We start from the raw sequence: 21,643 nt of genomic DNA on the forward strand, positions 1-21,643 counted from the left end.
GATTGTATTTATAATCATAATCATTGGTATTTCTCTACTGACCTGAAAACAAACTTTCTCTGGAAAAATTAGAACGTTACAATGGAAATACATAGATATAGGGGAGTTAAAATTCATAAAGTTCCCAGATGCCTTGCTAAAAACTATCATTTTAAGTGTGTGTGTGTGTGTGTGTGTGTGTGTGTGTGTGTGTGTGTAGGACTAAAACATATAAGAGCATGTAGAACCAATAAGGTGAGCCAAAAGAGAATGTAAATTTTGCAGGCCAATTTTAATGCAAATTTCAGGAACTCTACTTAGCGGATGCTTGCAGAATCCCATATATGTTAGGCGTGAGAAAGCAAAATAATATAAGCTGACATGTTTTCTGTATAGCTAATTTTTGCTCTCCCTCTATTTGTCTTTAAAATATTTCTACTTAGGGGCGCCTGGCTGGCTCAGTTGGTTAAGTGACCGATTTTGGCTCAGGTCATGATCTTGTGGTCTGTGGGTTCAGGCCCCGCGTCAGGCTCTGTGCTGGCAGCTCAGAGCCTGGAGCCTGCTTTATATTCTGTCTGTCTGTCTGTCTGTCTCTGCCCCTCCCCCACTCATGCTCTGTCTCTCTCAAAAATAAATAAACATTAAAAAAAAATTAAGTATTTCTACTTATGGGGCACCTGGGTGGTTTAGTCGGTTAAGCGCCCAACTCTTGGTTTCAGCTCCAGTTGTGATCTCATGTTTCATGAGTTCAAGCCCCACATCAGGCTCTGCACTGTCAGAGCCTGGGATTCTTTCTCTCTTCCTCTTTCTCTCTGCCCTTTCCCTGCTTGCTCTTGCTCTCTCTCAAGATAAACAAACATTAAGAATAAAATATTTCTGGGGCGCCTGGGTGGCGCAGTCAGTTAAGCGTCCGACTTCAGCCAGGTCACGATCTCGCAGTCCGTGGGTTCGAGCCCCGCGTCGGGCTCTGGGCTGATGGCTCAGAGCCTGGAGCCTGTTTCTGATTCTGTGTCTCCCTCTCTCTCTGCCCCTCCCCCGTTCATGCTCTGTCTCTCTCTGTCCCAAAAATAAATAAACGTTGAAAAAAAAAATTAAAAAAAAAAAAGAATAAAATATTTCTATTTGTGTTACACTACTTTTTCACAGAATGCCTTTAATATTACAGGCAAAAACTCAAATCCTTCTTTCTCTTTTCTATTTGAACACAACTTATTCGTTTTTTCTTTTAATTGATAATGAAACATTCAAGATCAATTTGTGCTTTGTCTATGCAAGTCAACCAGTATTGTAGACTGCTACTTAAATTTGTCTCTTCTGTTAAAATTAAAACAAAATAGCACAGAAAACACCTGGATTTGCAAACTTTCTCCTAATAGGATGGAAACTAGGAGACGATAATGTCAAGAAAGATGTAACCTACAGCACTAAGAGGACTTGTGAAGAGTTACTCACAAGTATTTTTCATGCATGTGACACAAAATGCAGAGGTAAGTTGAAAATTTTCTGCTGAAATATTTGGTAGTGCTCCTTAAGTCATCTGTGCTTTTTATTGTGAGAGAAAGGGAAATGGTTTATGTGTGGTGCTTGCATAGTTGTTTGTGTGATGGATGCAACCTAATTTGGGAATAAGGATGACTATTTAGGTGTTGGTTATTTCCTTGTAATTTCTTAATACCTATTTTGCATACTTTACCAGTGTCTTGAATGATTTTTTTTTGACACTAACTCCAATCATTGGAACTACTAAGTCATCAGTGATGCCTTACAGGAAATATATACCTCAAATTTATAAAACCACTGTACAAAGTTTAGCTCAAAATTGTTAATTTTAGATTTTCACTTCTGCTTTTTTAGACATATGTTCCTTTTAAAATGTCCACAGGTAATTTTTAGTACATAAATAATTTGTGCTCGTTGTAGTAATATACAGCTGAACAAAAGGAGAGGGAAATATATCAGTGATGTTATTTCTTTGAGTAACCATAATTAGTGGGTTTTGTTGTATAACTTTACAAAATTTCATTTATCACTGTTTTTTTTTAATTTGGATTAAAATTTCTTTTAACCGTGTTAACATTTCAAACATAGACAGAAATAGAATGTGATGAACCCTTATATGTTAGCGCAATTATGTTTTATTTTTTTAAAAACGTTTATTAGAAAGAATGCAAGTGGGGGAGGGACAGAAAGAGGGGACAGAGGATCCGAAGTGGGCTCTGTGATGACAGCAGGGATCCATCCCACAAACTGTGAGGTCATGACCTGAGCTGAGGTCAGAAGCTTAACCTAGCCACCGAGGTGCCCCAATTAGGTTTCATTTTTTAACCCCACCCATTTTCCTTTCCTCAACTCAGCATTGTTTTATGATAAGTCTAAAACCTCACATTATTTCATCTGTAAATATTTCAATACATATTTTTAAAACATGAAGACTGATTTTAAATATGACTACAATGCTACTGTCACGACTAAAAATGTAACATAACTTCTTACTATCAAATATCTTGTCGGTGTTCAAAAATCGGTATCTAAGAAAGCTTAATTGTAATTAGTTGCCTGCCTTATCTATCTGTACCTTTCCTATATCTCTTTTTGTGTTATGACTTGTTAACAAAATTGGTTCTACTTTCTCATAGTTTCCAAATTGTGGTGATTATGTGTCTGTGGGAACACTTAACCTGTTTCTCTGTCCCCTATCTTTAGAGGTTTGATCAGATAAAGGTTTGGTTTATTTATTTTTTGACAAGAATTCTACATAGATGGTGTTATGTATTTTTATCAGAGGGCAAAACTATTGATGATTGAAGGCTGTTAAAAAATTTTTTTAATGAGTAAATTGGAAAATCTTATGGACTTCATTAAATGATTCGGGCATCGGGCAACATCCCATCAGCAAGTAGAGGAGAGTTCAGAGGAGATGTACAAAATGGAAGTTTTTTATAGGAAGGAGAGTAGGGAAAGAAAGTTATTAGCCAAAAAAAAAAAAAAAAAAATTGTTCTGGATAAGGTCACTTTCCCTTAGGGGAAGAGCAGGAGGTCTTATCAGGCAAGTTATCTCATCTTCCTTTGGGGGAGGGGAGAGCCCCTATGGCAGACTCCTTGGTTCCCATCAGAAAATTTCTGACTGACTGGGTAAGACTATATCTGGGGGAGGTTGAAACTGCAATTAGATTATGTATTGAACCCTAGTTTGGGAACTTGGCCTAAGAAATGCCATTTTGGAATTTTTAAACAATTCTCCCACTTTGGATCAGACTCTCCACTGAACTGAGAGGTGTGATCAAAATTTAAGGCACTAGCTCTACTCTCAGCTGCTACTCTGTAGTTCTCGAAGCTCTGTTGACCTTCTGTGTGGTATTCACGGGTCATGACATTGTTTTCTCGATTCTTTGTGATATTCACAGGTTATAACTTTAGGTTTGCAGTTTTTAAGTCCGTCATCCTCTTTGTTCTTTTCCTGGCCTTCCAGTCTTAGGGAGATCATTTGCTTGTTGGTAAGCAGCTATGAACATGGATCCAATGTTTTCCAGAGAATATAATGTACCAGGGAGGTTAGAGAAGACGTCTAATCTACAGTGGCTGGTCATACTAGCATGAGGAAACAAGGGACCAACAGAAGGTTGTATACTGATAGACTTCTAAGAGGTTTACAAGGTTTTTGTTAAGGTTCATAGGATTTGCCCAGTGAAGTGGGTACCTTGGTCAATGGAGATTATAGGAGGAATGTCCCATATTTTCTAACTGTATCTTTTCTACCATGCGGGCATTAGCTTTACTTGAGAGAAAGGCTTCAACCCATACAGAAGACATACATCCAATAGCAAGAACATGTTGATAATCCACGCTAAGCAGTGGTTACATGAAGTCCAGCTGCAGGTGTTCAAGGTGTACAGAGGGAGGAAGTCTGAGGCCTCTGGGAACAAAAACCGTTTTCTAGGATTATGGACCTGATAAGTCAGACATGTTTGGGTAGACTTTTTTAACAATATTATTGAAGTCCCCCCATAATGTCTATTCATAATTTGAATGATCTTAAATGCCCTGTGGTGGGTGAAGGAGTGCCAAAACCAAAAAATGGGGTTTGTCAAAAACACAAAAACACACAAAAAAACAAGCAGCTGTCTTGGGTTTCCCATAGCCCCACTGATCTTTGCTTTTAGGCCATTTTTTTGCCCACCTTAATTTCTGAGCAGGAGCAGACTAATTCAGGAGCAGACTGATGCCATGTTACAAGGACATCAGGATGGCAAAAGGCTAGCAATGAGGGGCCTTTTTTTTTTTTTCCTTTGGCAAAAGCAGAATGGATTCCATCCACATGTGCCACAGTCTTTCAGCTACAATAAAGGCTTAGTGTGACTTATTTGGCAATGTTTCCCTTGTCATTTCCATACCCAATAAGCCTGATTAGTTTAACAAATCCTTGGGACTATTGCAGGTCAAAAAGACTTCAGATAGTACTTGATTTGGGGAAAATTTACCAAAAATATTTATTTATTTAAAAAAATTTTTTTTCAACGTTTACTTATTTTTGGGACAGAGAGAGACAGAGCATGAATGGGGGAGGGGCAGAGAGACAGGGAGACACAGAATCGGAAACAGGCTCCAGGCTCTGAGCCATCAGCCCAGAGCCTGACGCCGGGCTCGAACTCACGGACTGCGAGATTGTGACCTGGCTGAAGTCGGACGCTTAACCGACTGCACCACCCAGGCGCCCCCGAAAATATTTATTTTTAAAGGGTTTGAAAGCACTTCCCTAAAAAGGATCATATTTTATGAAAATACTTGGAAAGTAAAAAACTTTTTATAATTTGTTATCAAAAGCAGACCGAAAGTCCAAGAACACTTTGTCCTGTTAAAAGAGAGAAACCAAATTTTAATTTTGTACCAGCTTTAGATACTAAAATTTGTTTTTAAATAAGTTAATTATATTCTTAGTTTGACCACACATTAAAATTTTCTTTCCAAATATTCTTTTTCCATAGACCTTTTATAGCTTTATTCTTTTTTTTTTTTTTTTTTTTTTTTTTTTTTATGTTTGTTTGTTTTTGAGAGAGGAAGAGACAGAACATGAATGGGGAAGGAGCAGAGAGAGAGAGGAAGACCCTGAATCTGAAGCCGACTCCTGTCTCTGAGCTGTCAGCACAGAGCCCAATGCCGGGTTCAAACCCATGTACCATGAGATCATGACCTGAGCTGAAGTCGGACACTTAACCGACAGAGCCATCCATGTGCCCCTCTATAACTTTCTTTTTTATATTCCAATTTTGTCCTTTTTTTTTTTTTTTTTTTTCCTTTTCAGGCAACCAGTTTCCCTTTGGAACAAAATTACTTTCTCCTCCCTCAATAAAAAATGCATATCCATTTTTTTCATACCTTCTCGTACTAAAAATGCATCCTACTTTTCTGGCATAGAGATGTTTTCCTTATTATTTCTAGGAGCTTTAATTACATATATTAGTTAAAATTCTTAACCCTTAGAAGCCTTAATTTCTAGTGAAAACTTAAGAATTAAGCAATTGTGAACTGTTATACCAGCATTCTTTAAATTTGAAACTTTATGAATACACTTCATAATTTCTAAAAGCATATGCGTTTTTCAGTTTTTTAATATAGCACTAACACATCTAAGTGTCATTTAGATTATGTAATGAGAAGCTAAAAGTGGATAAATCTAAATTTAGTATTTGTCTTATTTGGAAATTATCTAGATATTTAATGAACTTAATTCCTCATTTAACCCAACTAAGCAAAACTTTAAGCTTTTAAGTTATCAAAAAGAAATTGGGAAAACTAGAAGTAGACATAAATATTGCTTAAAAGTTCATTTATAAACTTCTATCTTACCTCTATTTAACTTACTTGTCTTTAAAAATTATGTTTAGATTACCCACAGAAACTTCAATAAACAGTAGAAAAATTCAGCCATTATCCTAAGCTATTATTTTTTTTCTTGAAGATCTTGTAAGAGTTAATACGAACTTCTTTGGCTAGTAAACTTCAATTGCTTTATGTTTAATGTTGATAACTCTAAATACATGTCTTTTAATTAAACCATCAACCTTAAGCTAGCTTTTATATCAAATATCTTTCCAAATCATGTGAACTTGAGAAGCATTTGGGTTAGTTTCTATCTTTGAGAGTTTTAGAATGCACAGTTCTTACAAGCACTTGGCACTTGCCTTTAAACCAGCTAAATAGAGCTCTTTTACAAAGCAGTATCATCCAGAGGTAGAAAACCCCACTTACCTACAATAAACACATGGAGACACATGTGAACAGATAGAACTTATAGCTTCAATTTTAAAATAACTGCCATGAAATAGTTACAAAATTCACCAGTTATAAAAGTTGGGTTTGAGTTTTTCTAATACATGAAGTAAGTTAAGGGTATCTCTCTGGATGGCTAAAGCTTATTAAAAATATTTGTGGAGTGGGGCACCTGGGTGGCTCAGTTGGTTAAGTGTCCAACTTCGGTTCAGGTCATGATCTCACGGTTTGTGGGCTCAAGCCTGGTGTCGGGCTCTGTGCTGACAGCTTGCTCAACCTGGAGTCTGCTTCGGATTCTGTGTTTCCTTCTCTCTCTGCCCCTCCCCCACTCACTCTGTCTCTTTGTCTCTCAAAAATAAATGTTTAAAAAGTTAGAAAAAATATTTGTGGAGAAAGAAGATATTTAAGTTTTATATTTCTCTTTGGCAAGTCAAGTCCCAAATGGCCTTTCCCCCTTTTGTTTTTTCTTGATAAGAATTACCTCCCTGAAATTCACATTTTAAAGAGGTGGACTAGATAAGAGTTCCTAGACAAGACCAGGTAGAACATTGGAAACTTACATTCCAAAGGCACATGAAAAAAAAAAAAATCAAGCTCCTTCTAGAAGGAGGAGTGCAGATTTTTTTACACAAACTATTTGAAAGAAATATGGGAGGTTTGGGTTCTAGTAAAAGGATTGATAGTCCTTGAGTTGTTACTGGAACCACATCCTTGGTCCTGTAAAGGCTAGATTTGTAAAATGAGGAGTTATCTTTAATTCCTGAAAGAATTTGGTTGCTGCCTAGATGATGTCAAAGGGCTGACACACCCATCTACCTATGAGAATGTCTTTTTTTCTCTCTGTGTACACTTAGCTCAGGGGCAAAGACCTAAACATTTTATCAGGCTCTGAATATCAGCTTTGAACTTAGTCAAATTTCTGAGTATAAAATTATTAAATCCTTTCAAATATCTTTTCAGTTTTCAGCAGGGACACACAATAAATATTTTTAGCAGTATTAAACAACCTCATGGACCCAAGAGGCTTTCTCTAAGAGTGTGTAAAAGTTATATCCTTACAAGATTTAGTTACTCTAGCTAGTGAAAGCTGGCGAAAGAACTGACAATCTCCCTGTCCCAGGCAGGCAGAAAGCCAAACAACATTCTTAGTGATGCAGGCCGACTGAGTCTGAGTGTAAGGGTTAAATTGTAGTGTAGGGCTAACCTGTAGCCTTGAGAAATAACAGCTTTGTTTTGACACTATAGGTTAAGAGATAACAGCCTTGTCCTATCAATCAAGGGAACAAAAGTTCAAGGAAAATCAACTGGATTAGTGTTTGATTGGATTGGGGCAAGGGCATGTTGAGAACTTTGAAAAAATGGAGCCGGAGGCAGGGTCAAGGAGGTCAACTAGTTGTGGCTTAATGGCAGAAGGTCTGAACTATTTCCACCCCCATCTGGGAACTATTTCTTTGTTCTGTTCCCAGGTGATGATAAGACGATGTGGTCGGCTATAAAAACTGTACCCCGGCCGTTCGAGGCCGCACTCTGATCAAGAATGTCGGTCCCGATCGGTCGGCCTTGCCTCTCATTGCAATAAACTTTACTGTGACTGTCACTGCTGCCTGTAGCATTCTGTTTCAGGAGTCATGTGGATGCCACACAAGGACCTAGGGGAGGGTCCCACACGACCAGCCAAGAAGGTCCTTGGCTTTATGCAGGATAGAAATCAAATGTGAGCTGGAGAAAGTGAAAACAGAGTTTATTGGATAGTGTGAGTGACAGATAACAGCAGACTGGGAGACTTGGAAAGGAGAGAAGAATGAGTCTTACCATTGCTAAGGGTTTATATTAGAAGAGAATCTAGGGGGGCGCCTGGGTGGCTCAGTCGGTTAAGCGTCCGACTTCAGCTCAGGTCACGATATCACGGTCCGTGAGTTCGAGCCCCACGTCGGGCTCTGGGCTGACGGCTCAGAGCCTGGAGCCTGTTTCCGATTCTGTGTCTCCCTCTCTCTCTGCCCCTCCCCCGTTCATGTTCTGTCTCTCTGTCTCAAAAATAAATAAAAATGGTAAAAAAAAAAAAATTAAAAAAAGAATCTAGGGTGCATGTTCCCCCAGAAATCCAGGGTAGGGTCCAGCCAAAGGCAATTGTCAGGTGAACAATAAGTGCTATTCCATAAATTACCAAAGATAAGGGTACTGATGCCAGCATCTGTTTGAAGCTAATGTCCTGGAACATGTTTGGGATCTGGCTCTTAACTGTTATCAGGTGTTTGGGGCCTAGGACAAAACTCAGTGATTAACTTTCTTGCCTCTCCTGTTTCTGGAGTACTAAGTGCAACAGTCAAGAATTCTTCAGTCATTTTACCATGCAACTTAGTAAGTTTATTCAATTCTTTTAAATTTAAATTTTATTTAATTAACATACAGTGCAATATTGGTTTCAGGAGTAGAATTCAGCGATTCATCACTAACACATAACACCCAGTGCTCATCACAAGTGCCCTCTGCAATACCCATCAGCCATCTAGCCAGTCTCCTAGCACCTTCCTCCATCAACCCTCAGTTTGTTCTTCATCATTAGGAGTCTCTTGTAGTATGTTTCTCTCTCCTCTTCCCAACCCCCTGCCCCACTTTCCATATTTCATCTGTGTTGTTTCTTAAATTCCACATATTAGTGAAATCACATGGTATTTGTCTTTCTGTAAATGACTTATTTTGCTTACCATAATACAACCTAGCTCTATCCACATCGTTGCAAATGACAAGACTTCATTCTTTTTGATAGCTGAATATTTCATTATATATATGAATGAATATATATATACATGCATATACATGTACAATATATATGAATGAATGTATACACCACATCTTCTTTATCCAATCATCAGTTGATGGACTTTTGAGCTCTCACCATAGGTTGGCTATTGTTGATAATGCCACTGTAAACAGTGGGGTGCATGTACCCTTTTGAATCTGTATTTTTATATCCTTTGGGTAAATAACTAATAGTGCTATTGCTGGATCTTAGGGTAGTCATACTTTCAGTTTTTTGAGAAATGTCCATAATGTTCTCCAGAGTTTACATTCCCACCATCAGTGCAAGAGGGTTCCCCTTTCTCTGCATCCTCACCAACACTTGTTTGTTAATTTTAGCCATTCTGACAGGCATGAAGTGGTATCTCATTGTGGTTTTGATTTGTATTTCGCTGATGAATGATATTGAGCATCTTTTCATGTATCTGTTAGTCCTCTGGATGTCTTCTTTGGAAAAGGGCTTATTCATGTTCTTTGCCCATTTCTTCACTGGATTATTTGTTTTTTTGGGTGCTGAGTTTGATAAATTCTTTATAGATTTTAGATCCTAACCCTTTATCTGATATGTCCTTTGCAAATATCTTCTTCCATTCTGTAGGCTGCCTTTTAGTTTTGATTGTGTCCTTTGCTATGCAAAAGCTTTTAATCTTGATGAAGTCCTAATAGTTCATGTTTTTTGTTTCCCCTGCCTTTGGTATTGTGCCTAGTAAGAAGTTGCTTTGGCTGTGGCCAAAGAGGTTGCTGCCTGTGTTTTCCTCTAGGATTTTGATGGCTTTCTGTCTCACATTTAGGTCTTTCATTTATCTTATTTTTCAGTATTGTGTAAGAAAGTGGTCCAGTTTCATTCTTCTGCATGTCGTTATCCAGTTTTCCCAACACCATTTGTTAAGGAAACTTGTTTACATTGGATATTCTTTTCCACCTTGTCAAAGATGAGTTGACCATATAGCTGTGGGTCCATTTCTTGGTTTTCTGTTCTGTCCCCTTGATCTATATGTCTGTTTTTGTGCCAGTACCATACTGTCTTGATGACTATAGCTTTGTAATATAGCTTGAAATCTGGAATCATGCCTCCAAATTTGTTTTTCTTTTTCAGTATTGCTTTGGCTATTTGGGGTCTTTTGTGGTTCCATATAAAATTTAGGATTGTTTTTTCTAGCTCTGTGAAAAATGCTGGTGGTATTTTAATAGAGATTGCATTAAAAGTGTATATTTCTTTGGGTAGTATAGTTATTTTAGCAATGTTCTTCCAATCCATGAACATGGAATGCTTTTCCATTTCTTTGTGTCCTCTTCAATTTCTTTCATAAGTGTTCTGTTCTATAGTTTTCAGGGTATAGCTCTTTTACTTCTTTAGTTAGGTTTATTCCTAGGTATCTTCTTGTTTTGGGTGTAATTGCAAATGGGATCGATTTCTTGATTTCTTTTTCTGCTGCTTTGCTATTGATGCATAGAAACGCAACAGATTTCTGTGTGTCGATTTTATAGCCTGTGATGTAGCTGAATTCATGCAGTAGTAATAAAAATTTTTTGGTGGAATCTTTTGGGGTTTCTACATAAAGCATCATGTCATCTGCAAAGAGTGAAAGTTTGACTTCTTCCTTGCCAATGTGAATGCCTTTTTGTTGTCTAACTGCTGAGGCTAAGACTTCCAGTACTATGTTAAATGGTAATGGTGAGAGTGGACATCCTTGTCTTGTTCCTGATTGTAGAGGAGAGGTTCTGTTTTTCCCCATTGAGGATGATATTAGTGTGGGTCTTGTGTATCTGGCCTTTATGATATTGAGGTGTATTCCATCTATCCCTACTTTGTTGAGGGTTTTTATCAAGAATGGATGCTGTGTTTTGTCAAGTGCTTTTTTGGATCTATTAACAGGATCATATGGTTCTTTTCCTGTTGTATCATGTTGACTGATTTGTGAATATTGAACCACCCTACAGCCCAGGAATACATCCTACATGATTATGGAGAATGATTTGTTTAATGGTACTGTTGAATTCAATTTGCCAGTATTTTATTGATAATTTTGGCATCCATCTTCCTCAGGGATATTGGCATGTAATTCTCCTTTTTAGTGGGGTCTTTGGTTTTGCAATCGAGGTAATGCTGGCTTTGTAAAATGAGTTTAGAAGTTTTCCTTCCATTTTTATTTTTTTAGAAAAGTTTCTCTCTCCTTTAAATGTCTGGTAGAAATCCCTTGGGAAGCCACTGGGCCCAAGACTTGTTTGTTGGGAGATTTTTGATTATATTCAATTTCTTTTCTGGTTATGGTTCTGTTCAAATTTTCTATTTCTTTCTGTTTCAGTTTCAGTAGTTTGTGAGTTTCTAGTAATTTGTCCATTTCCTCCAGATTGCCCAGTTTGTTGGCATACAGTTTTTCACAGTATTCTTGTACAATTGTTTGCATTTCTGTGGTGTTGGTTGTAAACTCTCCTCTTTCCTTCATGATTTTATCCATTTGGGTCCTTTCTCTTTTTGATAAGTTGGCCTGGAGGTTTATCAATTTTCAAAGAAACTACTCTTAGTTTCATTGATCTGTTATACTGTTTTGTTTTGTTTTGCTATATCATTTTATTTCTGCTATAATATTTATTTCCCTTCTTCTGGCTTTAGGTTTTATTTCCTGTTCCTTTTCTAGTTCCTTTAGGTGCAAAGTTAGGTTGTATATTTGGACCTTTCTTGCTTCTTGAGATAGGACTGGATTGCAATAAACTTCCTCTTAGGACTGCTTTTGCTGCATCCCAAAGATTTTGGACTGTTGTGTTGCCATTTCATCTGCTTCCATATATTTTTAATTTCTTCTTTAATTTCCTGGTTGACCCATTCATTTTTTAAAGTTTGTCTATTTTTAGAGAGAGAGACAGCAATCAGGAGAGGGGCAGAGAGAGAGGGAATCTCAAGAAGGCTCTATACTGTCAGTGCAGACCCTAACATAGGACTCAATCCCCAAAACCCACAAACCGTGAGAACACAACCTGAACGAAACCAAGAGCCAGACACTTAACCGACTTGTTTTTGTTGATTTTTGAGGAGGGTTCTCTGTGCCTCTTGGGCTTGAATGCTTGTTTCCTTCCCCAGATTAGGGAAGTTCTTAGCTATAATTTATTCAGATAACCTTCTGCCCCCTTTTCCCACTCTTCTTCTGGGACTCCTATGGTATGGATGTTATTTTGCTTTATGGAATTGCTGAATTCCCTAAGTCTACCTTTGTAATCTAATAGTTTTCTTTCCTTCTTCTTTTCAGCTTTGTATTTTCCATAATTTTATCTTCTAGATCACCTATTCTCTCCTCTGCTTCTTCAATGCTCGTTGTAACTATATCCAGTCAGTTTTGCACCTCAGTGAATTTTTTATTTCAGCCTGACTAGTTTTTAGGTCTTTCATCTTTGCACAAGGGTTTCTCTGAGGTCTTCTTTGTTTTTTCTCAAGCCCAGCTAGTAGCCTTAGGACGGTTCTAAATTCTTGTTCAGATACATTGCTTATATCTGTTTTGAGCAAGTCCCTGGTTATGATTTTTTTCTTGACCTTTGTTTTGGGGATAATTCCTCCATGTTGTCATTTTGGCTAAGTTTCTGTCTTTTGTGTGTTTTGAAAGCTTGCTATCTTTCCTGCACCTGAGAGTATGCTCTATTAGAAAAAGGTCATGGGATGCCTGGGTGGCTCAGTCGGTTAAGCGCCCGACTTCGGCTCAGGTCATGATCTTGCGGTCCGTGAGTTCGAGCCCCGCGTCGGGCTCTGTGCTGACGGCTTGGGGCCTGGAGCCTGTTTCGGATTCTGTGTCTCCCTCTCTCTCTGACCCTCCCCCGTTCATGCTCTGTCTCTCTCTATCTCAAAAATAAATAAACGTTTAAAAAAAATTAAAAAAAAAAAAAGAAAAAAAGAAAAGGGTCATACACTGTCCAGGGCTGGGACTTCAGTAAGTGTTTCTGGTGTATGCTGTGTGCACTCTGCTGTTGCATATTGGCTACTCTTTCCCACTGGTCAGTTCTCTGTGGAGCTCCTCTTCGCTTGCAATGCAGAGTGTTTGGACCTTTAACTAGGTGTGCTTTGACTTGTTTGTTAAAATAAACCTCACACCTGTAATGCTGTCTCCCTCAAACCTGAGGGAGAACCTCCCTCCTTCTGCCTGTTCCTGGGTGTTCCAAGTGATCTGACCTCAATACAGTTGTGTTTGAGGTATAAGGAAAGTCCAGGGTCTTCCTACCTCTCTGCCATCTTAACTCCTCCCCAATAAGTGTATTTAGGTAGCACAGGAACAGGACCCATGGGCAGAAAGAGCTACACTTTTGCTGTATGAAGCTGGTTGGTTATATGCTTAGTGCTCAGAGAGGGGACATGCAGGGAGTATTAGATCATAAATATTTTCTTCAAATTTCTATTCATAAAACTACTTTTGTAAGAGCTCTCTGGTGCTTATCATTCAGCTCAATTTTAACTATTGGTGAGAAGTACAGGCAGTCATGAGTCCCTTTAAGAACATAGCAACCAGCATGTATTATCAAAACTATGCAGGCTGTAGGTAAGCCTTCTGGGCTAAAGGCAAACATTTTTCTGCTTCTATCATCACCCCTTGAAGTGGGAACATAGTTCCTTTGGCTTATTCAGAGGCAAAATATGCAAAATACATAAGTGAATGGGGCCTACCAGAAAAACAACAGAGATGGAATATTTATAAAATGTAATCCCTTTAGCTTTCTTCATTAGAACATAAAATGAGACAAACAAGCAAGAAAGAGTTATTTCTAGGAGACAAAGAATCAGTAACCAATGGGTCTGGATTTGGGAAAGAAGGAAAACATGAATTTTTACTTCTGTCTTTTGAATGGACTCAGGAGGTAATCTATTTAGAAAAACCCTTGAGGATCCTTCCTAAGTTTAGGAAATTCTTTCTTTTAATCTTTTTGTTTAAAAACATTTTTAATGCTTATTTTTGAGAGAGAAACAGCATGTGAGCAGGGGAAAGACAGAGAGAGGGGGAGACACAGAATCCGAAGCAGGCTCCAGTCTCTGAGCTGTCAGCACAGAGCCCAGTGCAAGGCTTGAACCCACTAACCATGAGGTCAAGACCTGAGCTGAAGTCAGACACTTAGCTACGACCCTTAGTTCAGCCTTTGGCCAATGCCTGATGAGGATCTGTGATAGCGCTGAATGGTCTTATTTTATTTATTTTTACTGAAAAAAATGTTTGTTTATTTTTTAGAGAGAACATGAGCAGGGCAGGGGCAGAGAGAGAGGGAGAGAGAGAATCCTGTGCTGACAGTGCAGAGGATGACGTGGGGCTCAAACCCACGAACATGAGATCATGACCTGAGCCAAAATTGAGTCGGATGCTTAAGAGCCTGAGCCACACAGGCACCCATGAATGGTCTTATTTTAAAATGTAACTGGTTAATAGGCTCTTTAGAGTGGAAAGGCAATTCAGATATAGGATTGCTAGGATGATTTCTCAAAGGATAGAGGGAACAGTAGGGGTTGCATCAGTCTTACAGTCTTATTTTAGGTATATTGTCTCTTCATTAGCCTTTTCTAATGAATCTTTCTGTGGAACAACTCTGGAATTTTGAAACCTTTTGGAGGCATCTGCATGCCAATTAAAACAGGTTTCCCATTGTATTTAATTTGGGAACTCTTGCTTTCAAGTGCACTTCTTAAATAATCTTATCTAATGTTCCTCATAATGGCCATTGTATTTCTAGGTCAAAATATCATTGAGGGCTGGGAGAAGTTTGGTAGGACCCCAGCTGCAAATGGAGTTAACCATATTTCTGTTCAGCCATAGCTACCTGCAAATGAAGTGCAACTCACATGTCTGTCTGGCCTTATTTTGAGGCCTCCAACCTGACAGTTACCAAGCCAAGTTCCACAGGACGTAAAACAAGCTTGGTATGGTTTTGTCATTTTTGCTAGATAGCTGAAATTTCTGGGACTATAGTTCTTAGGCACAAAGTAAGCAGGTGTGCAGGAAGGTGGCATACATGACTCTTCAGAATTTAAAATCGCATTAGCTAGGACTGTGGCTTTCTCAGGGCCAAACTAATACCTAAAAAGGATGTGCCACAGGGTTGGGGTTTATGTGTGTTTTATTGTATACCTTGTTGTACAGAAGTTTCCTTGCAGTTTGGCAAGTGACCTAGTGTCTATCTAACTCATTCTGTGACCAATGTATTCTGTTATGGGAATCTTTTTGAGGTGGCTACTGCTCTAACAGCCTTTGAACGCTCAACCTATGCCTACCAAGTTTTGCATCTTTTTGGCTTCTGAGATTCCTGCTCCTTTATCTACACAAAACAAAGCAAATAAACATTGTGCACCTTAATGTATCAATAGTAACCAAGAAATGATACTGGGTCCTGGCCACAAGAAGACACATGTGCACCAGCAATAATTCCTGTGGAACTCGGTCAAGTTTTCCACCATGGGAATTGTGGTCTGAAAGGCTAAGAGTTTAGCTCCAGGCAGACTGTTCTGCCAGATCACTTGGGCTCTGGGCAGAACCACCAGCTCCACTGGGCTCTGGGCAAATATGCTAGGTCAACTGGGCTTCAGACAAATATGCCAGCTCAATTGGACTTGGGGCATAACTCTCTGCCAGCACAAGCTGACCTGCCCTGTGAGGGAAAGCCAATTAGATTGGGAGCTTAAACGCAACATAGGGCAGAACTCAGAACTAAGGAAGTTACCCACAACCCCTGGAAATGACAAGAAAGACAGTGAACTCAGATGGTTTGTGCGTACCATGCCTGTGTTTCTCACTGTCCCCAAATGCTACTGGAAGTTTACTTTGGATCTCACTGCTGCCACAAAATCTGTTAAAAAACAAAATCAACTGAGTAAATTTGAAGATCTAATTGACTTTATTAAATGATTTATGAATCAGGCAGCATCCCATCCACCAAGTAGCAAGGGATTCAGAGATGTACAATATAGAAGGTTTTTATAAGGAGAGTGGGGCAAGAATATTATTAGCAGAAGAAAAGAATTATTCCAAGCAAGGTGACTTTCCCTTAGGGGGAAGAGTGCAGGAACTGGGAGGGATTGAAGGGGAGGTTGCAGATTATACCTCTCCTTCCTTCAGGGGATGGAGAGGGCCTATGTGGTGAACTCATTGGTGCCCATCAGAAAATTCCTCCTTGACCAGTTAAGAAGACTACATTTCTGGGGAGATTGAAACTGCAATTAGATTAGGTACTGAGCTCTGGTGTAAGGACTTGGCCTAGGTGAGACCATTTGGGGTCTGTGGTTTGCTTTTTAATAAAGCCTACATCTATTCTCTCGTTAGGTGTTACAAATGGTGATATTCTATCATTCCTTCCTAATTTATCAGCTGGAATAATTGATAAAAAAAAAAAAAAACTCCCCTGCTTCATCAACTATTGGCTGTCCTAGGTCTTTCTTCCAAAGGAGAAGCAAGATAAAAGCTTGATTGTGTTTCTGATCACTTAAGGGTAGATTGCAGTTACTGTGCCTTCTTGCCCCTAAGAACATCAGAATATATTTCCAATAAATAAAGACATTTGCTTGCATGACTACAGAATAATGATCAAAATCAGGATGTTTAACACTATTACAATACTATGATTTAATTCAAAGTTCTATGTTCAAATATTCTCAGTTGTCCCAAACATATACTTTATAGCTTTTTGGTTTCCTGGTCCAGGATCCAGTTCAGTTCACATATTTAGTTGTCAAAGCTCATTAGTTTCCTTACATCTGGAGAGTTTCTCAATTCCTTGTCTTTTATGACCTTGAATTTTTTGAGGAATATAGGCCAGTTACTTCGTAGAATGATATTTTCTCTTGATTATTCAAGTTCTGTATTTTCACAGACATACAACAGCAGTGATGTTGTGTTCTTAATACTACATATCAGGATTTAAAATCTTGATCACTTGATTGGTTTAGTGTCTGCCAAATTTCCCCATTGCAAAGTTACTATTGTTCCTTTGTAATTAATAAATAATTTATGTGAAGATACTTTGAATCTATGTACATCCCCTATTCCTCATCAGACTTTCATTCACTAGTTTTAGTACCTATGATATTGTGCTTTATTTTTTTTTTTATTTTTTTTTCTGAAATTTATTGACAAATTGGTTTCCATACAACACCCAGTGCTCATCCCAAAAGGTGCCCTCCTCAATACCCATCACCCACCCTCTCCTCCCTCCCACCCCCCCCATCAACCCTCAGTTTGTTCTCAGTTTTTAACAGTCTCTTATGCTTTGGCTCTCTCCCATTCTAACCTCTTTTTTTTTTTTTTTTTCTTCCCCTCCCCCCATGGATTCCTGTTAAGTTTCTCAGGATCCACATAAGAGTGAAACCATATGGTATCTGTCTTTCTCTGTATAGCTTATTTCACTTAGCATCACACTCTCCAGTTCCATCCACGTTGCTACAAAAGGCCATATTTCATTTTTTCTCATTGCCACGTAATATTCCATTGTGTATATAAACCACAATTTCTTTATCCATTCATCAGTTGATGGACATTTAGGCTCTTTCCATAATTTGGCTATTGTTGAGAGTGCTGCCACGAACATTGGGGTACAAGTGGCCCTATGCATCAGTGCTCCTGTATCCCTTGGATAAATTCCTAGCAGTGCCATTGCTGGGTCATAGGATAGGTCTATTTTTAATTTTCTGAGGAACCTCCACACTGCTTTCCAGAGCGGCTGCACCAATTTGCATTCCCACCAACAGTGCAAGAGGGTTCCCGTTTCTCCACATCCTCTCCAGCGTCTATAGTCTCCTGATTTGTTCATTTTGGCCACTCTGACTGGTGTGAGGTGATATCTGAGTGTGGTTTTGATTTGTATTTCCCTGATAAGGAGCGACGCTGAACATCTTTTCATGTGCCTGTTGGCCATCCAGATGTCTTCTTTAGAGAAGTGTCTATTCATGTTTTCTGCCCATTTCTTCACTGGGTTATTTGTTTTTTGGGTGTGGAGTTTGGTGAGCTCTTTATAGATTTTGGATACTAGCCCTTTGTCCGATATGTCATTTGCGAATATCTTTTCCCATTCCGTTGGTTGCCTTTTAGTTTTGTTGGTTGTTTCCTTTGCTGTGCAGAAGCTTTTTATCTTCATAAGGTCCCAGTAATTCACTTTTGCTTTTAATTCCCTTGCCTTTGGGGATGTGTCGAGTAAGAGATTGCTACGGCTGAGGTCAGAGAGGTCTTTTCCTGCTTTCTCCTCTAAGGTTTTGATGGTTTCCTGTCTCACATTTAGGTCCTTTATCCATTTTGAGTTTATTTTTGTGAATGGTGTGAGAAAGTGGTCTAGTTTCAACCTTCTGCATGTTGCTGTCCAGTTCTCCCAGCACCATTTGTTAAAGAGGCTGTCTTTTTTCCATTGGATGTTCTTTCCTGCTTTGTCAAAGATGAGTTGGCCATACATTTGTGGGTCTAGTTCTGGGGTTTCTATTCTATTCCATTGGTCTATGTGTCTGTTTTGGTGCCAATACCATGCTGTCTTGATGATGATAGCTTTGTAGTAGAGGCTAAAGTCTGGGATTGTGATGCCTCCTGCTTTGGTCTTCTTCTTCAAAATTCCTTTGGCTATTCGGGGCCTTTTGTGGTTCCATATGAATTTTAGGATTGCTTGTTCTAGTTTCGAGAAGAATGCTGGTGCAATTTTGATTGGGATTGCATTGAATGTGTAGATAGCTTTGGGTAGTATTGACATTTTGACAATATTTATTTTTCCAATCCATGAGCAGGGAATGTCTTTCCATTTCTTTAAATCTTCTTCAATTTCCTTCATAAGCTTTCTATAGTTTTCAGCATACAGATCCTTTACATCTTTGGTTAGATTTATTCCTAGGTATTTGATGCTTCTTGGTGCAATTGTGAATGGGATCAGTTTCTTTATTTGTCTTTCTGTTGCTTCATTGTTAGTGTATAAGAATGCAACTGATTTCTGTACATTGATTTTGTATCCTGCAACTTTGCTGAATTCCTGTATCAGTTCTAGCAGACTTTTGGTGGAGTCTATCGGATTTTCCATGTATAATATCATGTCATCTGCAAAAAGCGAAAGCTTGACTTCATCTTTGCCAATTTTGATGCCTTTGATTTCCTTTTGTTGTCTGATTGCTGATGCTAGAACTTCCAGCACTATGTTAAACAGCAGCGGTGAGAGTGGGCATCCTTGTCGTGTTCCTGATCTCAGGGAAAAAGCTTTCAGTTTTTCCCCGTTGAGGATGATGTTAGCTGTGGGCTTTTCATAAATGGCTTTTATGATGTGTAAGTATGTTCCTTCTATCCCGACTTTCTCAAGGGTTTTTATTAAGAAAGGGTGCTGGATTTTGTCAAAGGCCTTTTCTGCATCGATTGACAGGATCATATGGTTCTTCTCTCTTTTTTTGTTAATGTGATGTATCACGTTGATTGATTTGCGAATGTTGAACCAGCCCTGCATCCCAGGAATGAATCCCACTTGATCATGGTGAATAATTCTTTTTATATGCCGTTGAATTCGATTTGCTAGTATCTTATTGAGAATTTTTGCATCCATATTCATCAGGGATATTGGCCTGTAATTCTCTTTTTTTACTGGGTCTCTGTCTGGTTTAGGAATCAAAGTAATACTGGCTTCATAGAATGAGTCTGGAAGTTTTCCTTCCCTTTCTATTTCTTGGAATAGCTTGAGAAGGATAGGTATTATCTCTGCTTTAAACGTCTGCTGGAACTCCCCTGGGAAGCCATCTGGTCCTGGGCTCTTATTTGTTGGGAGATTTTTGATAACCGATTCAATTTCTTCGCTGGTTATGGGTCTGTTCAAGCTTTCTATTTCCTCCTGATTGAGTTTTGGAAGAGTGTGGGTGTTCAGGAATTTGTCCATTTCTTCCAGGTTGTCCAATTTGTTGGCATATAAGTTTTCATAGTATTCCCTGATAATTGTTTGTATCTCTGAGGGATTGGTTGTAATAATTCCATTTTCATTCATGATTTTATCTATTTGGGTCATCTCCCTTTTCTTTTTGAGAAGCCTGGCTAGAGGTTTGTCAATTTTGTTTATTTTTTCAAAAAAACAACTCTTGGTTTTGTTGATCTGCTCTACAGTTTTTTTTAGTTTCTATATTGTTTATTTCTGCTCTGATCTTTATTATATCTCTTCTTCTGCTGGGTTTAGGCTGTCTTTGCTGTTCTGCTTCTAGTTCCTTTAGGTGTGCTGTTAGATTTTGTATTTGGGATTTTTCTTGTTTCTTGAGATAGGCCTGGATTGCAATGTATTTTCCTCTCAGGACTGCCTTTGCTGCGTCCCAAAGCGTTTGGATTGTTGTATTTTCATTTTCGTTTGTTTCCATATATTTTTTAATTTCTTCTCTAATTGCCTGGTTGACCCACTCATTCGTTAGTAGGGTGTTCTTTAACCTCCATGCTTTTGGAGGTTTTCCAGACTTTTTTCTGTGGTTGATTTCAAGCTTCATAGCATTGTGGTCTGAAAGTAAGCATGGTATAATTTCAATTCTTGTAAACTTATGAAGGGCTGTTTTGTGACCCAGTATATGATCTATCTTGGAGAATGTTCCATGTGCACTCGAGAAGAAAGTATATTCTGTTGCTTTGGGATGCAGAGTTCTAAATATATCTGTCAAGTCCATCTGATCCAATGTCTCATTCAGGGCCCTTGTTTCTTTATTGACCGTGTGTCTAGATGATCTATCCATTTCTGTAAGTGGTGTATTAAAGTCCCCTGCAATGACCACATTCTTATCAATAAGGTTGCTTATGTTTATGAGTAATTGTTTTATATATTTGGGGGCTCCGGTATTCGGTGCATAGACATTTATAATTGTTAGCTCTTCCTGATGGATAGAGCCTGTAACTATTATATAATGTCCTTCTTCATCTCTTGTTACAGCCTTTAATTGAAAGTCTAGTTTGTCTGATATAAGTATGGCTACTCCAGCTTTCTTTTGGCTTCCAGTCGCATGATAAATAGTTCTCCATCCCCTCACTCTCAATCTAAAGGTGTCCTCAGGTCTAAAATGAGTCTCTTGTAGACAGCAAATCGATGGGTCTTGTTTTTTTATCCATTCTGATACCCTATGTCTTTTGGTTGGCGCATTTAATCCATTTACATTCAGTGTTATTATAGAAAGATACGGGTTTAGAGTCATTGTGATGTCTGTATGTTTTATGCTTATAGTGATGTCTCTGGGACTTTGTCTCACAGGGTCCCCCTTAGGATCTCTTGTAGGGCTGGTTTAGTGGTGACAAATTCCTTCAGTTTTTGTTTGTTTGGGAAGACCTTTATCTCTCCTTCTATTCTAAATGACAGACTTGCTGGATAAAGGATTCTCGGCTGCATATTTTTTCTGTCTAGCACCCTGAAAATCTCGTGCCAATTCTTTCTGGCCTGCCAAGTTTCAAAAGAGAGATCAGTCACGAGTCTTATAGGTCTCCCTTTATATGTGAGGGCACGTTTACCCCTTGCTGCTTTCAGAATTTTCTCTTTATCCTTGTATTTTGCCAGTTTCACTATGATATGTCATGCAGAAGATCGATTCAAGTTCCGTCTGAAGGGAGTTCTCTGTGCTTCTTGGATTTCAATGCCTTTTTCCTTCCCCAGTTCAGGGAAGTTCTCAGCTATT

The 21,643-nt window shown here is 38.6% G+C and overlaps 1 protein-coding gene across 1 annotated transcript in view; it reads left to right on the plus strand.

Annotated features, from left to right (window-relative positions):
• Window positions 1-21,643, plus strand: part of IRAG2 (inositol 1,4,5-triphosphate receptor associated 2) — a 134,315-nt gene that overhangs the window by 5,492 nt on the left and 107,180 nt on the right. Inside the window, exon 2 of the mRNA XM_047866803.1 lies at window positions 1,356-1,466. Coding sequence (XP_047722759.1) covers window positions 1,356-1,466 — 111 coding nt within the window. The remainder of the gene's footprint in view (window positions 1-1,355; window positions 1,467-21,643) is intronic.

The sequence above is a fragment of the Prionailurus viverrinus genome, chromosome B4, assembly GCF_022837055.1.
Source record: "Prionailurus viverrinus isolate Anna chromosome B4, UM_Priviv_1.0, whole genome shotgun sequence".
In the NCBI taxonomy this organism is placed as follows: Eukaryota; Metazoa; Chordata; class Mammalia; order Carnivora; family Felidae; genus Prionailurus; species Prionailurus viverrinus.